General features: G+C 38.3%; 1 protein-coding gene across 1 annotated transcript; it reads right to left on the bottom strand.

Annotated features, from left to right (window-relative positions):
* Positions 1–4,132: 4,132 nt before the first annotated feature.
* LOC145479657 (staphylococcal nuclease domain-containing protein 1-like) lies at positions 4,133–23,858 on the bottom strand. Its single transcript, XM_081458070.1, has 31 exons — positions 23,762–23,858; positions 23,453–23,602; positions 20,031–20,154; positions 19,374–19,455; positions 19,024–19,102; positions 18,096–18,171; positions 17,072–17,163; positions 16,843–16,899; positions 16,247–16,304; positions 16,050–16,090; positions 15,217–15,323; positions 14,993–15,083; positions 13,813–13,904; positions 13,403–13,430; positions 12,924–13,031; positions 11,910–12,176; positions 11,386–11,454; positions 10,813–10,885; positions 10,286–10,404; positions 10,026–10,118; positions 9,508–9,603; positions 8,963–9,037; positions 8,804–8,861; positions 8,433–8,556; positions 7,997–8,066; positions 7,674–7,726; positions 6,313–6,367; positions 5,853–5,900; positions 5,694–5,738; positions 5,307–5,459; positions 4,133–5,036 (listed from the first exon to the last, which is right to left on the bottom strand). Exons 1-31 carry the CDS (start codon positions 23,801–23,803, stop codon positions 4,971–4,973), a joined length of 2,691 nt encoding a protein of 896 aa, XP_081314196.1. The 5' UTR covers positions 23,804–23,858; the 3' UTR covers positions 4,133–4,970.
* Positions 23,859–23,903: the final 45 nt, after the last annotated feature.

Raw genomic sequence — 23,903 nt, 5'->3', positions numbered from 1 at the left:
GAAAAGATTTCTTCATTTCCCGTCTGTGGCAAATCTTAATTTTGTTCATGATTTGTTAATTCATTTTACTCAGTCTTTTTTCAATCAGTTAAGATCTTCTCGTCTGATTAAAAGTGACACGATATTCTCCCGATAACTCCAAATAATAATTCAACAATAATGAAAGAACGCGCTTTGAAAATCGTTCACTCGATTACATTTTGCCCTTACGACTAATTATTAGGTTTCACTGTTGTTACAAGAAAACAGGTTTACTTCTTTCAAATAATTACCACATGTAATCAGAACTAGACCTTAACGTTTAAAAAAAAGAGTTTTGAAAAATAAATGTAATAACGTTAACTAATGCTACATCATTTACACACCTACGAATCTAATAACTGATCTTTATTTCTATACTTGAGAGATGAATCTGATAAGTGACGAATAAAACAGATATTTGTTTTTGCGAGGCGGGAAATAAGGGAAATAATTGACGCGCAAAGCGATCAAATCTTAAATATCTCCTGCGCGAATAGATCATGATAAAATTGTTGAAAATACTGAGCAGTTACTTCATTTCCATGAAGTTTTATGAAAGTGGATGAAAGTGTATTACGTTCCTCTCTTCCAAAACGATAACTGCAACGAAAGCGTGGTGTTTAATGATTTAGTGAAAATTTTTACACCTTTAATAAGTTGAAACAATTTCTATGACTGACCGAAAGAAATCTTATCACAGTTAATTTAATAATTATTAAATTTCAGTATTACATTTCGTCTCACATTCGTAATCTTATACAGTAAAGTGGGCCTATATCATTTTATATTTCATCAGAGCCCTTATGACGCAACATGCATCATAACCATCGTTCTTTAATCGAAAACACTTCCCAAAAATATCCCTGAGTGGAGTTGTGCATGTCGGTTATAAACATTATTTTATAGCAGAGTGAAATGTTGATCACCTGTCGCCCGCCCCAGTCTTAAACATAATCCTTTTTTTTTTTACTTTTTCGAATTCTTATTACAGTTAACCCCACTACTTAGGGAGACCATAATAAGGACACTTCCATCTAGCTCTTTATCAGAGACAGCTCCGGCTTGGTCTCAGAATCTTTCAGGGAAAACAGAATTCACACACAGTCGAACTATTCTTAATACAAATATCAAACGCGTCCTTTGCAAGATGGAAGTGTTCATCTTAAAGAGGTTGTAATGTCTGAAACCTCCATAACACTCAGCTCTATCCTTCTGATTTCCGTATATAAAAGAACTTTCGATCGTTGTAAAATAATTTGTTGTTTTCCACCATTTGAAGTTAATCTTGTACAGCGAAAATATATTTAATACAGTTGAAGGACTTGAAGTTTTCTACAATGGCCACTCTAGGCAAAATCAACCGGCCCCTGTGCGGAGGGTGACAAAGACGGTTTTAATGAAAGCAAAGCGGGTTTCATTGTATACATGTATAGATTATGGGGCCCTCGTTGCCGGCTCCGTTGACAAAGGCTTACAAAGGCTAGATTTTTAGTTTTTACATCAGTAAAAAGCGATGTATTCAAAATCAAATAAATTTGTTTTCTTCCCACCAGAGCCGAGACGTAATGAAAACATTATGCTAAGATAATTTAGCTTTTAAGACAATTTGATCAGAATTCTAACAGTGAGTTATAGCGACATTTGAGCTTAGAGCTAAGTAGGTATAAAACACATACAGGTATACCTTGATAATTGTTTGTTCTCCAAAGAAACGAATATTCTTTACATGATATAATTATAAGTGTCGTGACACCAGGAGTGAGTTCAAACTAGGATTATAAACAAGTTTTCTTCGAATAAAACAATTTCCAAGGTATTGGAAATTAACAACATGGATAACACCAACAACAACAACAACAGCAACAACATCAACAATCACATATGATATTTTAAATATTGCTAATATAAGCTCATACGTCTTGATTTTATATGAAGTAAGCGACACAAAAAACGCTTCCCATAACACACTCGTGGCTCGATCGAAAGATCTCGAAATTTAAACGATTCCTTCTTGCAAATAAACCAGAATAAAATTCTTTTCAGTTGGGAGCATTCTGACAACCTTCTCTTTTCGCACTACTTATATATTCAAAGCACACAATCCTTTTGTGCACACCATATTTCTCATAGATGGAATGAATGTTAATGTCGCTATATAACGATGCGTGAAATGGCACACCCATTTTAGCGTCGGTCGCCGTTGAATTGAAGGGAAGGCATGGGCGAGGATATGTTCGTCAATGTCCCTTCTTCAGACAAGTTTATGTCTCCTCGTCCTCTTTTGTGTGAATTCTTGTATCATGTCCTTGTCGAGCAGCTGTCCACGGTTGCAATTCTTGGCTTTCAGTTTGGACTCTATCATGTTGTTGTCCCGTTAAGCTTTCTACGTAGTAATCAGCCTTGCTTCATTGTTATGTTTCTATTCTTGGCTGACCAGATCTTTTATAGATCCTACATTTACCGGCAGTATTTTCGTCTGCGTTCCCTTGCATCATTGTCAAGTTAGTGAAAGAATTTCGAGGAATTGGACGGAAAGAACGTCCGCTCATGCAAACCTCCTACGGAAGAGTACTCGGTGGATACAGGAACCCATCATAGAATCTAAGCGTGTTCACAAATCCACAATATAATGTTACTAAGATCTCATTTAGTGATATTATAAAAATTTTTTCCTTGGCTCCTAGTGGATGCGATTCGGAATATTGTTTTGACTCAGTGCCGTCGACGAATCTTGTTAGACTCGATTACTAGCCACCCGGGGGTGGGGTGGGGGAGAAGAGACACTTCCATATAAAAAGCAGGGGGTTCTCCGTTCTCGTCGGCAATTTTGAAAAGAACCCCTAAGAGGTATTAAGGTCCGATGTTGTGGGCGTGGCTTTAAATGTTTGTTGTATGTTATTCGGCTCAATACCATAAAAGGTATCGAAAAAGTTCCCGGTGTGGACCTTTTGAGGCTTAACACTCCAAGAGGTACCAAACCGCTTTTTAACCCCCCCCCAGAAAGGTACGAAGAGCTCCCCCGTCCTTTTTATATGGGTGTCCCCTCCCGGAAACAGCCGTTGTCGGGAGCCTAGTGAGAAAGGAGCCTAGTGAGAAAGGAGCCTAGTGAGAAAGTCAGTTAATTTTTCTGTATCTTTTTTTTTCGTAAAATAATTGATGCAAATGAACGAGCATCTCAAAGGTAGTGATTTGGCCGCCATGAAGCCAGTTCAGCACAAAATCTCGCAGAGAAGTGAAAAAACGTTGATTTATTTTTCTTTAAAATAGAGCACTCACATTTATTCTTGCCATTTTGGATGATCGTGACAGGGTTGGTGACGTCACGAGAAACATCGCTCGAGCTAAATCTTTCAGTTTGGCCCAAGTAAAACACTTGAAAACCAGAGGAAAAAATTAATGTGACTTCGCACAAGGGCTAATTTTGTTATTCCCTACAATTTTCACCGGCTTTTTACAACCAGTTCTTCACAAAATTACAACTCAAGATCAGTTTAAGAGCCGTGCTCGCCCCAGGCCAGGCGGTTAAGAACAAAACATGATACATCAGTTCTTATTGCATTATTACTTTTTATTAATTTTATAATTCAAACTTAGTCATAACAATTACAATTTCCTCAAATGTGATTGGTGCATAAACTGCTGTATTTTGCTCTAATTAATCTGCAAAGTTGTAATTGGACAGTGTAATCGGAGAGTTGGCTGTAATCGGACAGTTACATGAGCCAATCAATTTAAGTCCTCTCCATTAAATCCACCAGTCACAACATTGATTACAATCACTATAGTAACCAATTCAAGAGACTGACTTCGTAAAATTGTGGAGGTTTAGTCTCGGGTGACTGTTTTGAAAGAAAATAACAGCCATTTTGCAAGCTTTTCTCCATATTTTTAATTATGATATTTAAAAAAAAGACTTTTATTTTTGTGGGAAATTGTAATTGTTATGATTAATTGGTAACAGGACATCGTGTCCAAAACTTTCTTTTTCGCCATAAATCGGTCCAATTGACCATTCTTAGTCTCTAACGAGCAAAATTTGGCTCGATGAAGGAATTCATACATTTTTGGTTAAATCTGTCCTTCTCCACAACCCGAGTCTCAGGCTTATTTAGTGATACAAATCGGGTGCGAGGTGATGAAATGATTTCGAGTCCAATTTTAGATTAAATAAGCAATAGTACATTTTTCAAAGCCTTAAAGAAATGCACTCGCCCTAGTGGCTCGTGCAATTTGTAGTCTGAAATGTTTACGGGTGCTTATTTATCCCAAGTTGCACAAGAAAAATAATCTTATTACTTGCTAATAATATACAAGCAATTTAATTCCAACTTCCTGAACCTGTTTGGGAAAAATTGAAGTCTCAACCAATCAGCATGCTGAAATTTTTGCAGGTATATTATTGCGAGAGAAATAGGGTCGCGGAGAACCAATCACATTGCGCTGATGACCGCTATTAAAATCTTCACATGTATAAAGAGTTGCTAAGACATACTGTACTAAGCGTTCAGAAAATAAAACACAAAACAACACATGCATTCCTTTGCTTTTTTAATATTTTACGTGAGTTCTCTCTCCTACACTCACAAAATACTCTTGCCTGAACAAGAAATTGAATTATTCTACGACCGTTATTAAAATAGAAATTCGGAGCACAGATGAAAAACACGGACACGATTGTGGCGAGTTCAAATTTTCTCTACGTGCACAGCAAAAGTACAACGAAGTGAATTTCACACAAGCATGTTTTCTCTTTCACCGTAAGTAGTGATAAAAATAGACATTTCATTATTCAGTTGAAACTGGCAGCAAATTCACAGTGGCGAACACAGGTACAGAATTCTTGGTCCGTAACCGTGGTCGCTTATTCTTCTACCCAAATAAACAATTAGTCAGTACTAGTAACATCTGTGCTTATTATAATTGTTCTCTTTACGACAGATGAGACACGTTTAGGCGGAGTAGCCAAATTCCTTCGCGTCATCTTCAGTGAAATCTCCATAACGCCAGAGGTTTATCTGGAAACAAGAGAGAAAGCGCACCATTTTAGTAATACTTGTCAAGCTGTGCGACCTTTAATCGCCGTCCAATGGCGAAGTCATTGGTTTTCACTTGCTTGCGTGTAAAGCGAATGCGGAAATTTGCGCCGTCAAAAGAGAGAGCTCGCAGACGGGAATGGGAACATACGCAGATTTCGCTAATCATCCTTGTTCTGACATATTTTCGCTAAAACTTGTTATTAGGAAAGTCATAACTTTTCTATTTCAGATGTAGCAGCAAGAGCCTACCCTAGCTTTCCTCGCACCATCCTGAGTTCGGTAATACTCCTCCATGAGCTTCTGCAGACGTTTCTCCTTCCTCTTCTCAACAGTGACCAGACCGTCCGTGACCAGAGATTTAGCGATATCATCTCCATTCTCTTGTACCAGCGTCACATAATCCTAACGACACAAAAACACGAAATACTATCTAACCAACTCGATATGCTATGCTATGAGGTAGGTGCTCTAAATAACAGCTTCTTCGGTTAGCTGGTGATGCATTTGTAGAAAATGTCATGGGTTTAAACCTGTTGGCACTCGCATCTTTTAACCGAGCTTTCTTCGCGCTTGAATTGTTTTACAACGCTGTAAAACGTGAATGCACTACCAAATGTAAGTATCATTTTGGCTTACCTGACCTGCAGTTTTGTACTCCACATTAAGCATAAACTGCCTGTTCTGAAGAATAAAAACAGAGATAAATCAGCGCTATGTTTGCTTCATCTCAACGGCAAGAAAACAGAACAAAATGGCACGGACTCCTATACGGTGTTTTTAACAAGAGATACTTACAATGATCAGATTCCTAAAGGAATACAAAGCGTCAGCAACTTGCTCAACCTAAAGAAGAGAAAGAGAGAAAATATAAGAAATACGAGACATGGATACTTTATTTAAGAAGCAGCCATTTCCGAATTCTTTCACAAAATAAAGCCATGAGACGTCATAACTGTGTGTACATACCCTCGCGAGTGTCTGTTATGTGATCAAATTTTGTAAAAGAGTTTTTCAAATCTAAGTTTTCCTTAAATAGAATCGATACGTTAGCAGGAAGACAGTTACCAAGGATAACAAATCAACAACCAAAGAAGGAATTTTTGTTCTCGCACAACCAAATTCTCTGAACTACCATCAAAATAAACTTATCGCTACCAGTAGGGAGAATTGATACTTCAAGTTTGACCCTGGTGCATGTTGATCCGGAATTATCGGTACATAAAAAGACAAGCTTTATGCAACGGTCATTACTTACGTCCTTTGGAAGTTCAATAAATGCCATATTGTACTCGTGTGCTTGAGGAGGAAAACTGAAGAAGAATAAATATTAATTCTTAGGTGCTGAGTTGATTTAAAACTGTGGAAAATAACATAAAACTATTTCAAGACAAATGTTGTCAGCAGGTTTACCTATGCAGTTCACGAACAGCGCTAATCTACTTTCCAGCATTCAAATTTTCCAGTGCCCATTTATACATCTGGTCACAAGTGTAGGAAGTTTCCATTCTTTACGTAGGGTAATATGTCCTTCTGTACCTCCTTTAATACCCCCATGCAATGTCGACAAAACACACTTCTCATCTGACAGAAGTTGGATTTATCGTTTCCCAACATTACCACGGAGAACGGGGGTGCTGAAATATACTCTGTAGTCACTCTGTAGCTTTTACGGAATGATTTCAAGTTTTGGCGCATTTTCCATTTTTGAGTGGTTGCGGGTAGCAAGAGACACTGAGAGAGTACGGTGTCTTGCACAAGAACACACCACAATGTCCTCGGGCAGGGTTCGAACCAGGGACCCGTTTCTGGAAGGTCCCAAACAGCTTTCGTACCTGAAAAGCTGCAGCAAAATCTCAAATCTTATGTTTACAGAGCTGTTTTATGCACATATTCTTAATATGAACAGAGGTTCCCTTCATACAAGAAGTTTCATGCGTATACACCTCTCTGCCTTTCAATACCAATTAACTAAAAATGGCTTTGCGGGCCCGAGAAGTTCGAGAAACGGGCCCCAGGACCACTCGATCCAGACACCAGGGCGTTGACCATTAGGTGACCGCGCCTGCCACAGCGCCAGGAGGCAACGTGGAAATGCTGGTGTCGTGTCCGATGTGCTGAGCGCGACAAAATAGGCCCTTTGCAGCTAAGCCATCACGTGACCTACTTTTCATAAAATTATGGGCTATAACTCAAAGAATGCCAGAAATGGAAAAAAGCATGTCGAAAATATCAAAATGGCCAAGTTTGAGGCCCCCGTCATCAGAGAATGAGATTTTATGACGGTCTGAATTTTTGAAAGAATAAGAAGATTTGTCTGGAAAAAGTTGTTGGAGAGCAAGACCTTGCTCTCCACCAACATTTTCCATACAAATCCTCTAAATTTTCCGAAAGTTCAAACTGTGGTATAAACTTACTCGTTAATTCCTGGGGCCTCAAACTTGGCCATTTTGGTATTTTCGATGCGCTCTTTCCATTTCTGACATTCTTTAAGTTATAGCCCATAATACAAAATTTGTGGCCCCAGCTGCAAAGGGCCTATTAAAATAAAGAATGCCATTTGCATACCCGAGCAATAGGGTAATAATTAAGTTAAATGAACAGTTTTAGCTGGGTTACCTGTGGAATGCTGAAGGTAAAGGACACAGCTTGGATAATGGTAACACTTCTTTCTGCAATATACGTGAAATAATGAAACTAGTGAATAAAACAAAACGTTAAATTCAAAAGGTGAGGATGTATAACACAGCCCAGCGTACAGGGTCTGCATCTTTTAGTCTGCCTGTCCTACTCCTGACTATGAAAATTAACTGATGATGATGGCATGTGAACTACAAAAAATTGTGAGAATTTCTCCTCAACTACTATAGTTCAGCCACCAGGCAAAACGTTTTAATTAATGAAGCAGCGCAAACGTCTGTTAAGTTCATTCCGATACTTACGTTGCCATAATCGATGTAAAACACATGAATTTCTTTGGGAGATGCCACGCCTTCTACTCGCGCTCTGTACCTGAACACAAAACAGCGCAAGGAGAAGTGACTAAAGAGCTACCACTTCACTGCTACAGTAACAAGCAATTACCTTCACCCTGAGAAATTCCCCCCCCCCCGCCCCCACCCCTAATAAATGACACCACTGCTAAGGTGAAAAGTACATACCCTCACTATTATACCTCCCTGCGGCGAGGAGTGCAATAATATGACGTACCAACCTGAGACCCTGGGAACGAGGTTGATGACGTACATGATTAAACGAGGGATGTGCTCAGTTGGATGGAAAGGGTACAAAAGGCGGAGGGGTGGGGGGGGGGGGGGGAAGCGGCAGGAGTAAGTTTCTTCTCTATTGATAGAGTCGACAAACTTGTCAGTAACATACCAGTTATTATCCACAAACAAAGCTGCACACAAGTCTCCTTTTCTCGCTGTGTATGAACCGGGTAGAGGTGGATTACTGCTGAGTTCATTATGAAGATCATCCATGAGCTTCTCTAGCTGGCCACCTAATGAAAAATAAGAACGATGGGACTTCGCTTTTTATTAATTCGGTCGCTATTTCCTGTCTTAAACTCCCAGCTGTATTTATCTCAAAGAGAGAGAATGCATTCAGCATATACCAAACTGCCAATGAAACTCTGTAATTATCGAATGAGCGCTACATTTTTCATTGTCATCAACACATGAATATCTTTTGTCTCTTCAACTATGAAAAACCATTCCGCTTGCTACACGAAGAATCCGTCTGCCTACCTGAGTCAACATGTTGCGCCCAAAACGAGAGACTCTGCTTTGTTTCTGTGACAATGACCTGTAAACAAGACACGACAGGGAATAAGGCACTCTATAAGATAAATAACAAAAGCCCTGAGAAACATCAGTCTGTTATTAAACATTACAAGTATAACAAACCTTCTTATAATTGCATTTCCTCTCTGTTTCCTCGACGACAACAATATTTTTAGGTTCTTCGTAATTTGCCCATAACTGAAAACGAAAAAACTGGCGTTAAAAAAAACACACTCTTGAAACTGGCGTTGCTTGGCGACTTTTTCCTTCGAAATAGTTCATGAAACAAAATCGCCATTTCGACAAATCCTCGAAGAAGCCGAAGACTTTCCGATTCTCATTGTCCAATCAAAACTAAGCACGAGCACTTCCCGTATAGTAAATAGCGCACATCCCTTCAGGAAATCGCGCGCTTAGTTCTCTTCATTTATAGCACTTAAATGGCGCAGCGCAATTTACAACTATTATCAAGGATGCATCATAATGAAGATCAGTCCTTCAAAGAATTGATGCTCGCCACCAACTGAAAGCAACACGTTTTTCAAAACCATTTTCTTGCTCTCTATATTCTCGCTCAAGTACTGTGGATGAATTTCTACACTTGCGCTCGATAACTACTTCAAATTGTACTCTATTTCAAATCTTGACACAGGCTGGAGTACAAGTACCTTAAGTTTCTGTGATTTTGCTTGTTCCTCAGCCTGTGTAAGCTGATGATAATAACTGGAGCGTTCTGCTGTGAAGTGGACTTGTGAAAGACCAGCCTGCAAACAGACAAACAGAACAAAGGTATGTCAAACAATGAACGCCATACTAGCCCCGTTCAAAGCAGTCCACAGTTAATTCTGTCACTGCAAGAATATGTTAGTGCTAACTGTCATAGTTACTGCGAAATTCTACCATTTCATCACAAGATACAAGGTTTCCTGGCTCAGGCTGTTCAAAGGACGGATAACGCTCTCCGCCGGAATCATGGCGACCAGCAGCCAAGCCAACATGTTAACAAGCACTAAGATAATGTGGTGATACAAACAATTCTTATGAACTTGATGGATCACTAAATTCTTAAACCCGATGTTATAGGAATTGTAAAATATCATAGCAAATGCACAGTAATGAGTAATAGAAATTTACTGTTTGCGAACTCAGTACTCTAAGAGCTAAGAAGAGGAAAGATTCATTTTACCTCGACCAGTGCAACAGAAAGATTCGTGTTATCCACAAATAACCAACCAATGAAATTACCAGCCTTGTCAATTGCTTCAACTTGTACTTCAACCTAATACGTTGTTAGGAAAAACAAACAAATACATGTGCCAAAAACACCATGATTACACAAACGCTCAAAATAAGTTTATCTCGGCAGAATCAGTATATCAAACTGAGTCTCGTTCAGTTTCGAAATTCTGTTTCATTTAACACCCCATTTCATGGTGGTTTAATTACCTCTCTTTGCATACAGAGATCCTTGGTAAAACTCAGAGCTTCATCACCGTACGGCTCTCCTTCGGCAGCGATAATTCCTTGTGATGTGACAATTCTACCAGCACGAGGACATGTGATACCTAAAAACACGAGTAAATAAACAGAAGTAAACAATTGAACTTACAGACCGACATGCGGAAGAACCAGCAGAACTTAAGAAGGCGAAATGTTAATACAGGATAGTCGGAAAGAAATATTAATTTAAAACGTAAAATTTGCTTCCGTCGCGATCCTTTTTGTCACTGTTCGGTTGAGCTACAGCATTGTCTTAAATTGTTTGCACATCACTCATCAACTGCCAGTTTCTTCCGGGTAGGGAGGGGTGCGCGCATGAGTAGACGAGCTTTAGTCCTGCCAGTCCTCCAAATGAACGAACGCATGCCGCCAGACGAAACGTAGAGATCGCCACGAGATCAGCGCAGTTCATCCGCGCTCGGTGAACTGTCCGTCACACAACTACGAATGGTAGGAATTTGAAGATCACTTACCAGCAACAAGGAAAGTGATAAGGCAAGTCTCCTTTGGTAGATACAATCTTAGTCTTGAACCACTGGCAACAAACTGTGAGAAAGAGCAATTAAACGATGTGAGTATTGAACATCAGGTTTTGCAACTTTTCGGTGAGGTTTTCTGTTTATATTGTTTGTCCTTCAGCTTTGAATTTGAATAATCTCAAACCACACAGAACATAAGCAGTGAAAAACATTTTTATAAATTAATACTTCGGTTAACTTAAATTCTGGGTTAGCGTTACCCGGGTTTTGGGCAACCCAGCCCAGGGGCCCGTTTCCCGAAAGCCCCAGGATCTTTTCGGACCGAAAAGCCATTTTCAAACAATCGGTATTTAAAGACAGCGAGGTGTAAACGCCTGAAACTTCTTGTATCAAGAGAACCTCTGTTCACATTTAGAATATATGAATAAAACAGCTTTGTAGTCAAAAGGTTTGAGATTTTGCTACGGCTTTTCGGGTGCGAAAACTCTCTGGGACCTGCGAGAAACGGGCCCCTGGAGATAAAAATCCGAATTTTCTCCATAAACTACAGTTTATACGATCACTCACTTCAACTATTCCTGAAGATCTTCCTGCTCGTTGTAAGAAAGGTAAGAATTGTTTCGCCTTCGTTGGTTCCTAAAATAAAATGCAATTACAGCGTCAAGAATTAAGTAAATCTCTATGAAAGCCCGAAAATTCCCAGAAAACAAGGATCATAAAAGAGATACTTTAGACTTCTTTGTCAAGTGCCATTAATTAGTTTGACTAAAATTTCGCGGACACAGGAGATAACTAAAGGAAAATAATAGCAAGGGCGCAAACATTTGGTTATGTGTAGGTAACTACTACTGTGAGCGAATGTTGACTTCAAGATTCACGCCAGCGTGAGGCTGAATGCGCCAATATTAAGAAGTAAAACGCGTGCACTTTGATGGGACAGAAAACACTTCTTGCATCTCGCCCAATCCCACTCTACGCATTTATACTCTCCCCAGACCCTTTTCCAGAAAGCGCGAACATACGAACTCACACAAGACTGAGGATTGGTTTAGAGTCAAGGCAACTGTTAATTCAAGGATTCACTGACTCACCCCAGACAGATCTGCCACTCTGTGTATGGGTGATTCTTTCTTACTGTGTAATCCTTTACCATTCTTAATTGCACGCGTCTCGGCTGCTAACAAGTCATCGTAACATGAAGACCGCTGATCATCGTCCTGCCGGTGACGTAGCGCAGTCGCGAATCCTTTACTGATCAGAGCTTCAGCTATGTTAATACCACTGATAGTCACTGTAGCGCATGTTCTCTCAGGGAAACCATCGCTTGGAGGCTTGATGTAATCAACTTTAACGTTAACCTGAAATAAAGAGAACAGAACAGCGCAATCAGGACAGAGGGTAGTAACTTTATCATTCGGAATAAAATTTACCGTTAAAGCACAATTTTACACTCAAAAACGCAAAAAATCAACGCCACTTCAGTTCCGCCGCTTTTCATTGCCTCGAACTTTGTAAGAATATAAAGCGGGAATGTGCAGGTCTTTTCTAAGAAAACTTTTCAAAACGAGCAGAGGTTAAATCAAATTACGAGCAGATAAACTAAGTGGATAATAGTTGTTAAATTATCAATGTGTATGCAGTGCACAATATTTGTGCCGATGACTGTCTTAATTCTGGACTGGGACTGATGGATTTCGGAAACTTGAGACGTTAAGCTGCAGTTTTGGCGTGAACGACGGCAGGAACTGCGCGTGCTCAGTGTGTTGTGCGCGCTCACTGCTGTGGGATTGCTGTGGATGTTTTACCTTGAAATGACACTAAGAACAACACAGCAGCGGACAAAGACAAAGTTTGAACTCAACGTCACTACTAATGTCACGGTATTGCACATGTAAGTGCATTTTTGTTGGAGTTAGAGAGGTAACGCATGAAAGTAACAATTACTTCCAACATTTTCACTCAGCAAGTTTGCTCCAACGAAGAACTAACGATGAAAGCACCAGCTTTGCTAACTTCGCTACAGCGGTTATCATAAAGTAGCAATCAAGTTGATAATTTACCGAAAACTCTAAATGAGTTAACTAAGACGAAGAGGTGTTCGTTACCTTTTTGCCGACTAATTTCTTTCTAAGGAATTCTCTGGCCTCAAACATGTAAGGAACATCATACAATGGTCTGGGCTTCCTGTTATCTTTAGCGTTCGTGATAGTGTCCTGTGCAACAAATCAAGACAGACAAAGTGAGGATTACAGAATAGTTTGAAGAGAAGCATGTGGGTTTCTCACATCCAGGGATTGTCACTCTACAAACATTTGACCATCTCTCCTCCTCTTAGCAGTTTTTAAAATAAAAACAATCCTGATTGATTTTCAGCTTAAAAACGAACCTTGCTACAATACAGTAACGATTGTGACAAAGCACTAAACCGCGCTAAGAGCGTTGCCACATTGGATAGCAGAAGGTCCTGAACTCCACAGTTTCCAACTTGGTAAAGCGTAAAAAAAAAAATAAATAAATGATCTATAAACAAGACAAAGACGTTTCTGAAAGCGCTACAATTTGATTGACGAATCACTAACCATACCTGTGTGCCATCCTCTTTGGGGATTAACCTACAACACCGAAAGATCAAAACAATGTTTTCATTTCCTCTAGTCCTTAAATCAGTGCAACTCAAAAACAGACATAGAATCTCCTATTCAGAACAAATACAAAAATATTCTCACTTGGGTGTACAAAAGGCTAAAGACAGAAGTCAAAGATTTAATTTTTGCCGCAAAAGTCATTCTTTATAACCTCTCCATTGTACTACTAACAAACGCCAGCAGCGTAAGGTTCGATCATTAGCGCTACATGTATATCAGGCATGTTACTTGTAGCATCTGAAATCAGCTTCGATTTTACTTGAAAGATCCTTGAGTATTTCAGGGAAAAAAAAAAATACATTTACCAAAAAAATATGCAAGTGAATTCAGTTCATTACAGCTACAGTACCTGGGCGGTCGTAAGCTCGAGAAATGAATTTTCTTTTGTACTCCATCTGCAGTTTTAACGACCAAAGCATCCGCATTTACACATTCTACAACCTGCACATAAAACGTATAATAATTATTAGGTGAATAGAAATGTTAAGGAAAACATGTCTGTTCATTCATGAAGCACGATTCGAACCTTTGCCGTAAACCGTGACGCACAGTGCACGGGTGTTTTGCGTGACTTAAATTCCAGTGCTGTTAGTCCGAGATACTGGGGAGTTTACGAAACCACGACGGCAACGGCGACGGGAATGTCACTGAACAAAAGAATTAATGAGTAGTACAATGGCTGCGCACGTGCGTTATAATTCTTGGTACATTTCTTTGCCGTCCTCTGCAAGACAACGACGTGAAATGACTAAATTTTGCGTTGTCTGGAGGACGTGAACCAAGATGGCTAATTTTTAAAGTTTTTATTTCAAATTTATCGCTGTGTTCCGGATTTAGTTTTGCGATAGCTTTGACAGTGATAAACAAAGTAAATGACTTTAGAGTATCGCGAGATTCGTAGGTAAAATATAAATTCATTTTTTAATCGACGTTGTCCTCGGCGTCGCCGTCGTGCTTTCGTAAACTCCCTAATGTATCTCTTCCACCGGGGGGGGGGGGGGGGATACTCCCATATATGGGCTATATAGGTATGTGCGGCCCTAAAAGGTATAGTCTTTTTAGCCCTTTTTGGTCATAAATAGGGTATCGATTTTGACCATTTTGGTCTTAAATAGGGTATGGTTTTTGTAGTTCTAGTTTTGAATTGGGTAGTGTTGTTTAGAAGAAGCTACTTTTTCATCATTATGGATAAGACCACAAACAAAAACCTTTCAAAATTATGTTTAGGGCAACTGTGGTCTGGTCATAAGTAGGGTAGGGAAAATCGCAGATTTTGGTCATAAATAGAGTAAGGGTTTTGGGAAGCGGGCCCCACACCTGCACAAAATTTTTCTGGGATTGCCCTCCCCCCCTGCCCCCCGCCCCCTCCCCCCTCCGCCGGGAGCTATTCACGAAATGCAGTTTTTTCCCCTTCGTCGCGCCATTTAATTGATATGAACAACGCTTATTCCGACTAGCACAGAAATCCAGTTCACTCTTGGGAAGGAAACTAGGGACTTGAAATATTCTGCGTAACCGTCTTCACTTACCTTTCCAGTAAACTCTTTGTTTTGAATGGGGACTATCGGCGCACTTGGTACATAGTCTTTCCATAATCGAAGCCTCTTTTCTCTGGCAAATCTACAAAACACAACAAACCTGTTAACAAAAACTTCAAAAAACAATCCTGGAAAAACGGAATACGTATATGTTATGATAAAATGACCGACCGGAGAGCTTGTTTGCAGGCTAATTGCCATACGACACAACTTACTTTTCTGCAGTCCGCAGTTTGTCATGTCCTTTAGAGAGAACTGCCATGCTCCAGTCAACACAACGGGCAAATCCCTCACGGAGTAACAATTCAGCAATATTACCAGCCTAAAGGATGTACAATGTAATAAATCAACAACTCAATTCAATAGCCATAAGTTATATTTTTGTGTTATCAGACTGGCCAATGGTAGCTTTGTTTGTGTGTTTTTGTCTTTTTTTACGTAGCTTTGTTTTTGCTCGAAGGGAATAGTTACACGCTTACAACCTGTTGTTTGTCCTCTCTACCTAAAGCGTGTTAATTTCGCCTTTCCCGTGAACGAGTGAATTATTTTTGGCATACGTTCGATACATTTTCTCTAAATTTCGGGGAAAAACAACACATGCAATCATACCAAGTCGACGTTTTTTGTTGTTTGACTCTCATGAACATTTACATCCGAAACTCGTAAACTACATGTAGCTAGAAACCTACTACATATGGGTTATTGACCAAACGTGAGGTCAAGATGGCTGGATATTGGCCAAGTTCTTGTTTATGGACCGAGACGAGGACAAGGTCAATAAACACACACACAAAAATAAACGAGGCAAATATCCAGCCATCTTGACCAAACGAGCTTTGTCATTAAAGGGTTTATTACTGTCTATGCTTTCGGGGAAATTTTTCCTTCCGGGACACAGCGCGTTATGCCGAACGGGCAACATAGCACCATCTTACCCGTTCAGGTAGCCAATCACAGTGCAGGATTTGGTTTGCCTTGCCCACTGACATAGCTGGTCATATAACTACAAGAGTTTATGATATGACACCAGGGTTATAGTATAACTTACTGGATGAATAATGGACCCAAGGAAATTCTGATTGGATACACCTGAGGGAAGGATAATACTCATTAGTTATTGAGTTTTCGAAAATGTCTTTAATATTCAAGAGTCTAGTTTTTCAGCTGCAATTTAACTAAAAGTAACTGGAATTCAACTCTTATATGTGAACTATATACAATGTGTGAATTTTATTAATTTTATACCTTCTAGAATTATTTTGACTTCTCTTTGTAACAAACGGCTCTCTGTGAAAAACTTGGCCTGGCAAAAAAATGTGAACAAGGCTCCATATTAGTCAACATTCCATCTCAATACCATGAGGTACAATGTGCATGGCATGGAGTGGGGGGAAGGCTTATGCACATTGTACACAACAAGATAGACATTGATTCAATAAACCTCAGTTGAATTTGCCACTATAGGAACAGTTGCCACAACATGATAAAAGTGTTCCCATGTTCACCAACTGTTTATCTAGCTCAAATTGAATTTGTTCACTCTGTTTACTTCAGTGTTTTACAAAATAATGTTTCAGGCAACTTGTTTAATATCTTTTTCAAGAAAATTCCCATATATTAAGTACCCTGGGTACCAAAGGTTTTTTCTTGCACGCGGCAGACGGAAATACTTCGATTCACTTTGGCTGCCGAAATGACCGACACCAGAAATCGCACAAGAAAAACCTCTGGAACCTAGGGTATGATATTAAGCTGCACAGAAACAAAAAATTCTCATCACAGTGTTCTTGGCACAAAAATAAAAAAATAATTTGCTGAAAATAATTGTACATGGTGATTACCTCGTCAGCAAATGGCTCTGGAATTTCTTTGTCTCCCTCGCGTCTGATCATTGGGCACTGTAATTGAAAATGTGTTACTGTAGAAAACAATCATCATGTACCTACATTGTACATACATGTACAGCCGTTCAGTAGTTAATTGTCTGGGTGTACTTCAAATTTTGGGGGGAACCCTACATCAGACTGTAAAGTTCTGTACAGCACATATCAATTTTAGAGATCAACATACCTTTATTCCTGTAATCATAATTGTCACGTGATAAAAGTCTGGCAGTAAAAATGCTCTTACTGTGCAACCATCACGAACATGTTCAATAACAGCTATAGAATTAAATAAAGATATAAAATTATTTACTGCATATTTACATGTGTATGCCATATTGCAATATTGTGTTGTATGGGCAAATCTTTTATAAGTGAACTTCTTTAAAAGGAAAAATTTCTTCAAGTTGATCAAACAAGGGAAGTGAAGTATACACATAAAAATATGTTTAGTATGTTAAATAAATAGTAAATACAACCTTTCCATAATACTCTTCAGGTTATTCCTCAGAATTGCATTGCGCATCCCTACTGTACACGATTTTCACGTCATTAGCACGTGCTCACAAACGCATGCACATACAAAATGGTGGCTTTTTCTGAACGACTTGGCTTGCAAGAGACAAATGATCATTTTTTCTCGGAAATGAGTACGGGGACCTAACAATTTTTTTACTTAGTTTGAATGCAACGATCACCTACTTTCTATACAGTCAATATAGACCAATTTCTATTGCAGAGTAACAAATTATCACTGAAAAAGAGAGCATAGCAAGCACTTGTAAACAATAAGATGTGCCCTCAAGAACACTGCGTGCTTGGAACATGTTGAATCCCTGTCGACTAAATATAGGTACCTTTATCATGAAACGTACATCAAATTGCTCCTTAACATTGATGCAATACATCCATAGTTGTATTTCTCACTAAACTTTCCCCCTATTTTTCTGCTCTCACAAAGCATAAAGTGAGTTGTTCAAGTATAAACGTTTCTAAAAGAAGATAATTTAAGAAATTATTGGGTTTATTGAGGGTCTTCCTGTTCCTAAACGAATACCGGGACCCCCCTTTTTATTTCAAAATTTCAGTTCTCTTGATATACTGTAAGCAGCCAAAAAGCAAAATTTGAATGAAAATCTATTGTGCGTTCTTTTTCGGGGAATGACCTTAAATGCAATTAAGAAGAAATTTATCATAAAGCTGATGCTTACCATTAAATTCCTTTCCATTATTGGCATCAAGAAAATGTCTTGGGTTCTCCACATTCCATGTGATTTCTCTGATGTGCTATAATTTGATATACATATAAAACATGATACATTAACATACAGTCATGTACATGTACTTTAATAGTTTTTTTTTCTGTTCAATTCACCACTGACAAGGGAACTTTTGGGAGAATTTGACTGATTCTTAGCATTTTTGCATTCACTATATGCATGCCATCTGACAGGGTGCAGAAAAACATAACAAATTATGTGGAAATTTTCGGAGGAAAATGCAGAAAAATGTGTTGATTTAAGCGGAAAACAGACTGGATTATACAGAAATTTCAGTACTTAACAAAATTGATGATGAAGTCTGAACAACAGTGAAACAAAAACCACTTCAAAGTCTTACCCACAATTTAAGCTCTTAATAGAATGCCCATTATTTTTGTCAACTTTGACAAAAGCTTGATCTTTTAATGGTATTTGTTAACAGGTATTTCTTCATTTACACAGTTTTTCCATAGCATTTCGGCTCATTTTACGTGGCCATTTTGCATGCAGAATTCATTGTTGCATTTGTGGAATGTCCGTAGCTTAGTAACTAGGCATTTTCAATGGAACTAGTCTCCAGGCTCTTCACCTAAAAAGGTTGAAACGCCTGGAGGTTAATTTAAGGAGGTCAAGAACGAAATGGAGTGTTTTCGTCGCTGTTTTAGAAGAAAAGCTACTTTGAAATAATCAATCTCTTTGGAATTTTGGCTTGTGGGGTTGTAAGGCAGGTGCTTTATCATTAATACATGTATGGTACAATTTTTCTGTTTTATGCAGAAAAAAGCTCTGATGATACGGAGGACGCAGATGTTAGCAAATTATGTGGATCCGCACCACCACATTTTATGCTAAAGAAAGGTAAAATACATGTACTCACATCTGAGGTATCAGCAGCCCACTTTCCTTTTGCAACTGTTTTTGCCATTTCTTCTAAGTCAATTAGCTTTGTTTGGTCACTAATCAAAACAACAATAAAATAGTATAATATATTAAATATATATAAATTGACAAGTGTATATTAATTATTAACAAGCTGTATAATTATAGTGAACAGTCACTTTCAAGAGGTTCCACTCTGGGAAACTTTTTTTTTTTTCAACTGCTGTTTATTGAAAATTTGTACAACATACAGGGTCTATTGAAAGTACAGTCTCTATAATACTATGTGTACAGTACTACATTGTAAAGTGATATCATGAAATACTCATACGCTCAAACAAGGCTTACTCTGATGGTTTGATGCCCCCACGTCTGACTTCCACAAGTCCTTCAGAAACTATAGCCTCTGTTACATTTTCAAGTTCATCTCCTAACAAGACAATGATAGTTCAAAAACAAATTCTAGATAATAAGTAAAGCCTTTTGAGCTCATAGCTGTATGTTACTAGTGCTTATGTGTACATGTAACTTGGGCTTTGCAGTATGATTAGTGCTCCCCCCTGGATGGGATGCTAGTTCATCACAGGCTTCTCCCCAACATTCTCTCAGCTTGACTCAGCTATTTGTTGGTACCCATTTATGTACCTGGGCAGAAATCAGAGAGGCACTACTGTACAAGTAATACACTGTAAAAGTGTCTAGCCCAAGAACACAACACATCCCTATATCCGGACCACTCAACCTGGAGTCCAGCGTAATTGACCACTGGATCTTCCATGTTAGGACACTGACAATGTTGAAATAATACAGGCATGTAATTATTTTCTGTTCCCCCAACCCCTAATCTCTTCATGCAAATGAAAACATGGAATTAATTAAAATAAGCAATGAATGAATAATTTACATTTGTGTACATGTACATGTATTTTTGTTTAGTTAATAATTTAATTAAAAAAGAATGCACTATGACTTTTTAATTATGAAAGTTGATTGAATGTACTGTACCTTTCTGTAAATAGATGCATCCATATTCTCGTCCTGTCCCAGGAACTTTGTATTCCACAGAGAATAATACTTCTTTGCCAATCAACTTCTTTCTGAGAAATTCTCGAGCTTCCCATGCAAAAGGCTGTTAAGTGTAAAACCAAATTTGTTAAATAAATTTAATTAAAATTAGTGAAAATCTACTGAGCTGCAGTACTTAGTGCTTGCCTAAATATAAGCTCCCAATGTACAAGATTGTCAATCTCTCCTTTACGTTCACTTCACACATACATGTACAGTGGAATCCCACCTTATGGTCACCTTGTTAATACGGTCACCTGGTTATTACAGTATGGCCAGTGGTTTTTGTTCCCGTTAATCCGGCCACCTTGTCAACATGACCAACAGCCACATTCTGAAATCCCAAACTGTATAATCCTCTATAATGTTACACTGTTAACACAGCCACTTGAACCAGCCATGCTCATATTTCCATTGACATTAATGTATGTACTGATTAAAGTTTCAACTACTTTAAAAATCCTACCTGCATTTTGAATGCTTAATAAAGGAGAAGGTCACTCCAAAAAATGTATATTTTTTTGTCAACGCTAATAAAAACCTTCCACTAAGTTTAGTCACTTGCCAAAGTTTCAGCCTCTAAAGTGCAGGTTCTCCTTATGAAATTTGTCTCCAAAGAAGCCCAAAATTTGACATCGTTGCTGCTATTTTGAACAGTACTCAGCAGCCAGGCCATGTTTTCGTGACGTCATTCCATCCAAGAGATTTTGTCCAAATGGCTTCCAACAAGCCTTTTAACTACCACTCCAGATTGGTTATGGTTGCTCTTGAGCCATGTTATTTTGAGCCAAACATGCTCCAAACTCCAAAATGATAGCATTGAAGATAGCGAAGTGGATAATCGTTTGTAAAAAGAAAAGTATTTTGCTGACCTTGTAAAGGATGCAAAGTCAGTTGCAGATTTTTCTCCTTTCCACCAATTTTGAGTCAGACGGAATGACGTCACATGAACAGGCCTGGCTGCCAAGACAGTTTCAAAATGGCGGCCTCCAAAATCGCTTCTTTTGAGACAAATTTCTTCTGGATAATGGCCATTTGAGAGGCTGAAACTTTGGTGAGTGGAAAAGCTGAATGTTTACTTGCTATAGGTGAAGACCAAAAAAGTAAGCTTTTTGGAGTGACCTTCTCCATTAGAGAAAAGTTGTTTAGAGACCATGAAATTTTATCCTACCCAGTATATACAGCCACCCCGTTAGTACTGTCAAATTTTCATGGCCCGCTGGTGACCGTATTAACAGGATTCCACTGTATTGATCTTTGATACATTTCATGATGCAATTCACTCAATCCAAACTCACTCAATCCAAAGACCAAGTATTAAAAATTAGACTTAACAATCACCTTGTAAAGTCTAGCCTTGAATACCCAATCACAGTTGTTGCAATCATGTACCTGTACTGTCTTGTGGTATTATCTGAATTATCTGTGAGTCCATTTACGTAACACGTTCATCTATCATGTACGTGTTAAGTAATGGTTTTGAGCCCAGGAGCATTGATCAGTGGTTTGTACTGTGATCACCTGAGTAAGGGTTGTTCTACAGAGAGCACTGTTGTTAGCTATGTACATGCAATTTATTTTATAAAAATAATCTTTTTAGCCCAGGGGTATCATTGAGTAGATCATCTAAACTGTGATCACCTATTGACAGCCATTTCAGCAAGTTGAGTAGAAGGCATCCTCATGTGAAGTTGATGACAACTTCCAATAAGGATTTCAGGACTAACCTCTCCCAGATAATATTATTACACTAATTAATCTTAAACATTACCACAGGTCTCTCCCATTTTGGCAAAGGTAAACGTATCCAAATTAAACACATAATGTAAAGAACATTTGCATATACATTTCAATTCATTTCTGGAGAAATAGAACACCAATTTGACAATAATAAGCCAAGGGCTAAATGCAATGTGCCCATTAGGGTATCCAAATTTTATACTAGATGCATTTAACATCTGTGATACTAAAGCCATCTGTTTATGCATCTTGACAACACCAAATGTATCTGTCTTGTTGACTGTTTTTACAGTATATTAGCCATTTGAGACCACTCACTAGACCATATTCGTATTCCTGGTATTGAACTGGAACTAGCTTGCAACAGAGGTTAATGTGGGGGAGTCTTTTCAAATGCAAATAGAGTTGCATAAAATGCAAGCTTAGAGTTCTAGTCCAATACTAAGAATATGAATATGGTCTATTAAAATGTCTCTAGCATGAGTACGACCATTGCTAGTATGAACAAGACTTAAGTAAAGTCAGTAAATATACATTTGTATTTCTAAAATGGTTTATAAAATACATGGGGGTTATTGACTAAGCTTGTTTGGTGAAGATGGCTGGATATTGGCTAAATTCACTCGTCCATGTTTATGGACTGAGACAGAGTCGAGGTGCATAAACTCACAAAAAAAAAAAAAAAAAAAAGAACAAGGTCAATATCCAGCCATCTTGACCGAACAAGCTTGGTTAATAAACGATTTATTATATGGCTTTCAGGGACAATTTTTCTTGCAGGACACTGCGGGTAGTCCAGAGAGAGCCAATCACAGTGGAAGGTCTGGTTCATTTTGTCCGCCCACAGAGCTAGCCATATATGATAATTCTTATAGTTACGCTTAGAAAAGTTGGCATGCTGTAAACGTACTGATTTTACTGATGAACTTAAAATTTGGGACACTTTGTTACAAAAGAAAATTAGAAATAAAATACAAATAGGCATTTGTAAAAATGATGCCAAGGAACATGATTTCATTAACAAAATATATTCTTTGTGTTTTCTGTGAAAATATTACAAAATCTCAGCTAATATTAATTCTGTTTAATCTATAGAATAAAAAGTAAATAAGTATATAAAGATACCTAGAAAATCCATAAAAGGGAAAATAACTGATCATTAGGACAAATTGGTATTAAAAATCCACATGTGGGATTCAAAGGGCGATCTTCGAAGTTATTGAAATAATAATAATATTGTAAGTTTAAGGTCTTTCATCTTACAGTTAGAATTAAATTATTCGTCAATTTCGTGAAAAACGACATGTGCCGTGATTTCTTTCTTAATTTGAAAAGTGATACACAACAGATATTTCTCGTGCCAACAGCAAAAGACTGCGGCACGTAACCGAATACGATTGGTCACATTGGAAAGTCATTCATAACGAAATGAACAAAACAAGGGATCTTTTTCTCACAAGCAACGCATTAAACGAAGCAACTTGTTCACTTGTAATAGAATGAAAGATTTAGACCAGAAACCATACAATTAAACGGAATAAACACACAGAAAAAAGCTTAAAACGGGTAAGATGCCACAGAAACCAGAGCGCATCGCTAAACAATGTAGTAATGTAACAAACCTCATCGCGTGTTTCGACGCTTCCCTCCACATTTGGATTAGATCTTCTTGCCAGTTTCGGTGCATTTACATTGGATAAGCACAACTGTCTTTCAGGGGGAGGCCCACCTCGAGGTTGCCCACGTATTACGACGCTATCTCCCGAAAGAACCTTCGTTGAGAAAAAAAATATAACAGCAAACTCAAGTTTATTGATTCCAGTCAACGGGTAGAGGTTTCTCAATTAATGCAAAACGTGGCATTTCAAAGCATCTAAAGTACTTCGACGTATAATAAACTTTAAAATTAGAACGGATTGTCATCGTATTACCTGTTTGACAATTCCACGATTCATCTGTATAGTCTGAGACATTATTATTTTTCTCTAAGGACCTAAATAACTCGCCACAAATTCAAAGGTAAAAGGAAAGAACTTTTTCACGCAGACTACTATATTTGGAGTTAATATTACG

Source organism: Orbicella franksi, chromosome 2, assembly GCF_964199315.1.
Source record: "Orbicella franksi chromosome 2, jaOrbFran1.1, whole genome shotgun sequence".
Classification (NCBI taxonomy): Eukaryota; Metazoa; Cnidaria; class Anthozoa; order Scleractinia; family Merulinidae; genus Orbicella; species Orbicella franksi.
Note: the sequence above shows the minus strand (reverse complement) of the source record. Positions and strands in the feature narration are given on the sequence as shown.

Excerpts from the sequence above, each read along its gene's own strand:
- LOC145479657 (XM_081458070.1), bottom strand. The coding sequence starts at position 23,803 with ATGTCTCAGACTATACAGATGAATCGTGGAATTGTCAAACAG. Across the intron at positions 23,603-23,761 it reads ATCGTGGAATTGTCAAACAG|GTTCTTTCGGGAGATAGCGT; the intron begins GTAATACGATGA and ends TTCTCAACGAAG. Across the intron at positions 6,368-7,673 it reads TTACCTTCAGCATTCCACAG|TTTTCCTCCTCAAGCACACG; the intron begins GTAACCCAGCTA and ends ATTCTTCTTCAG.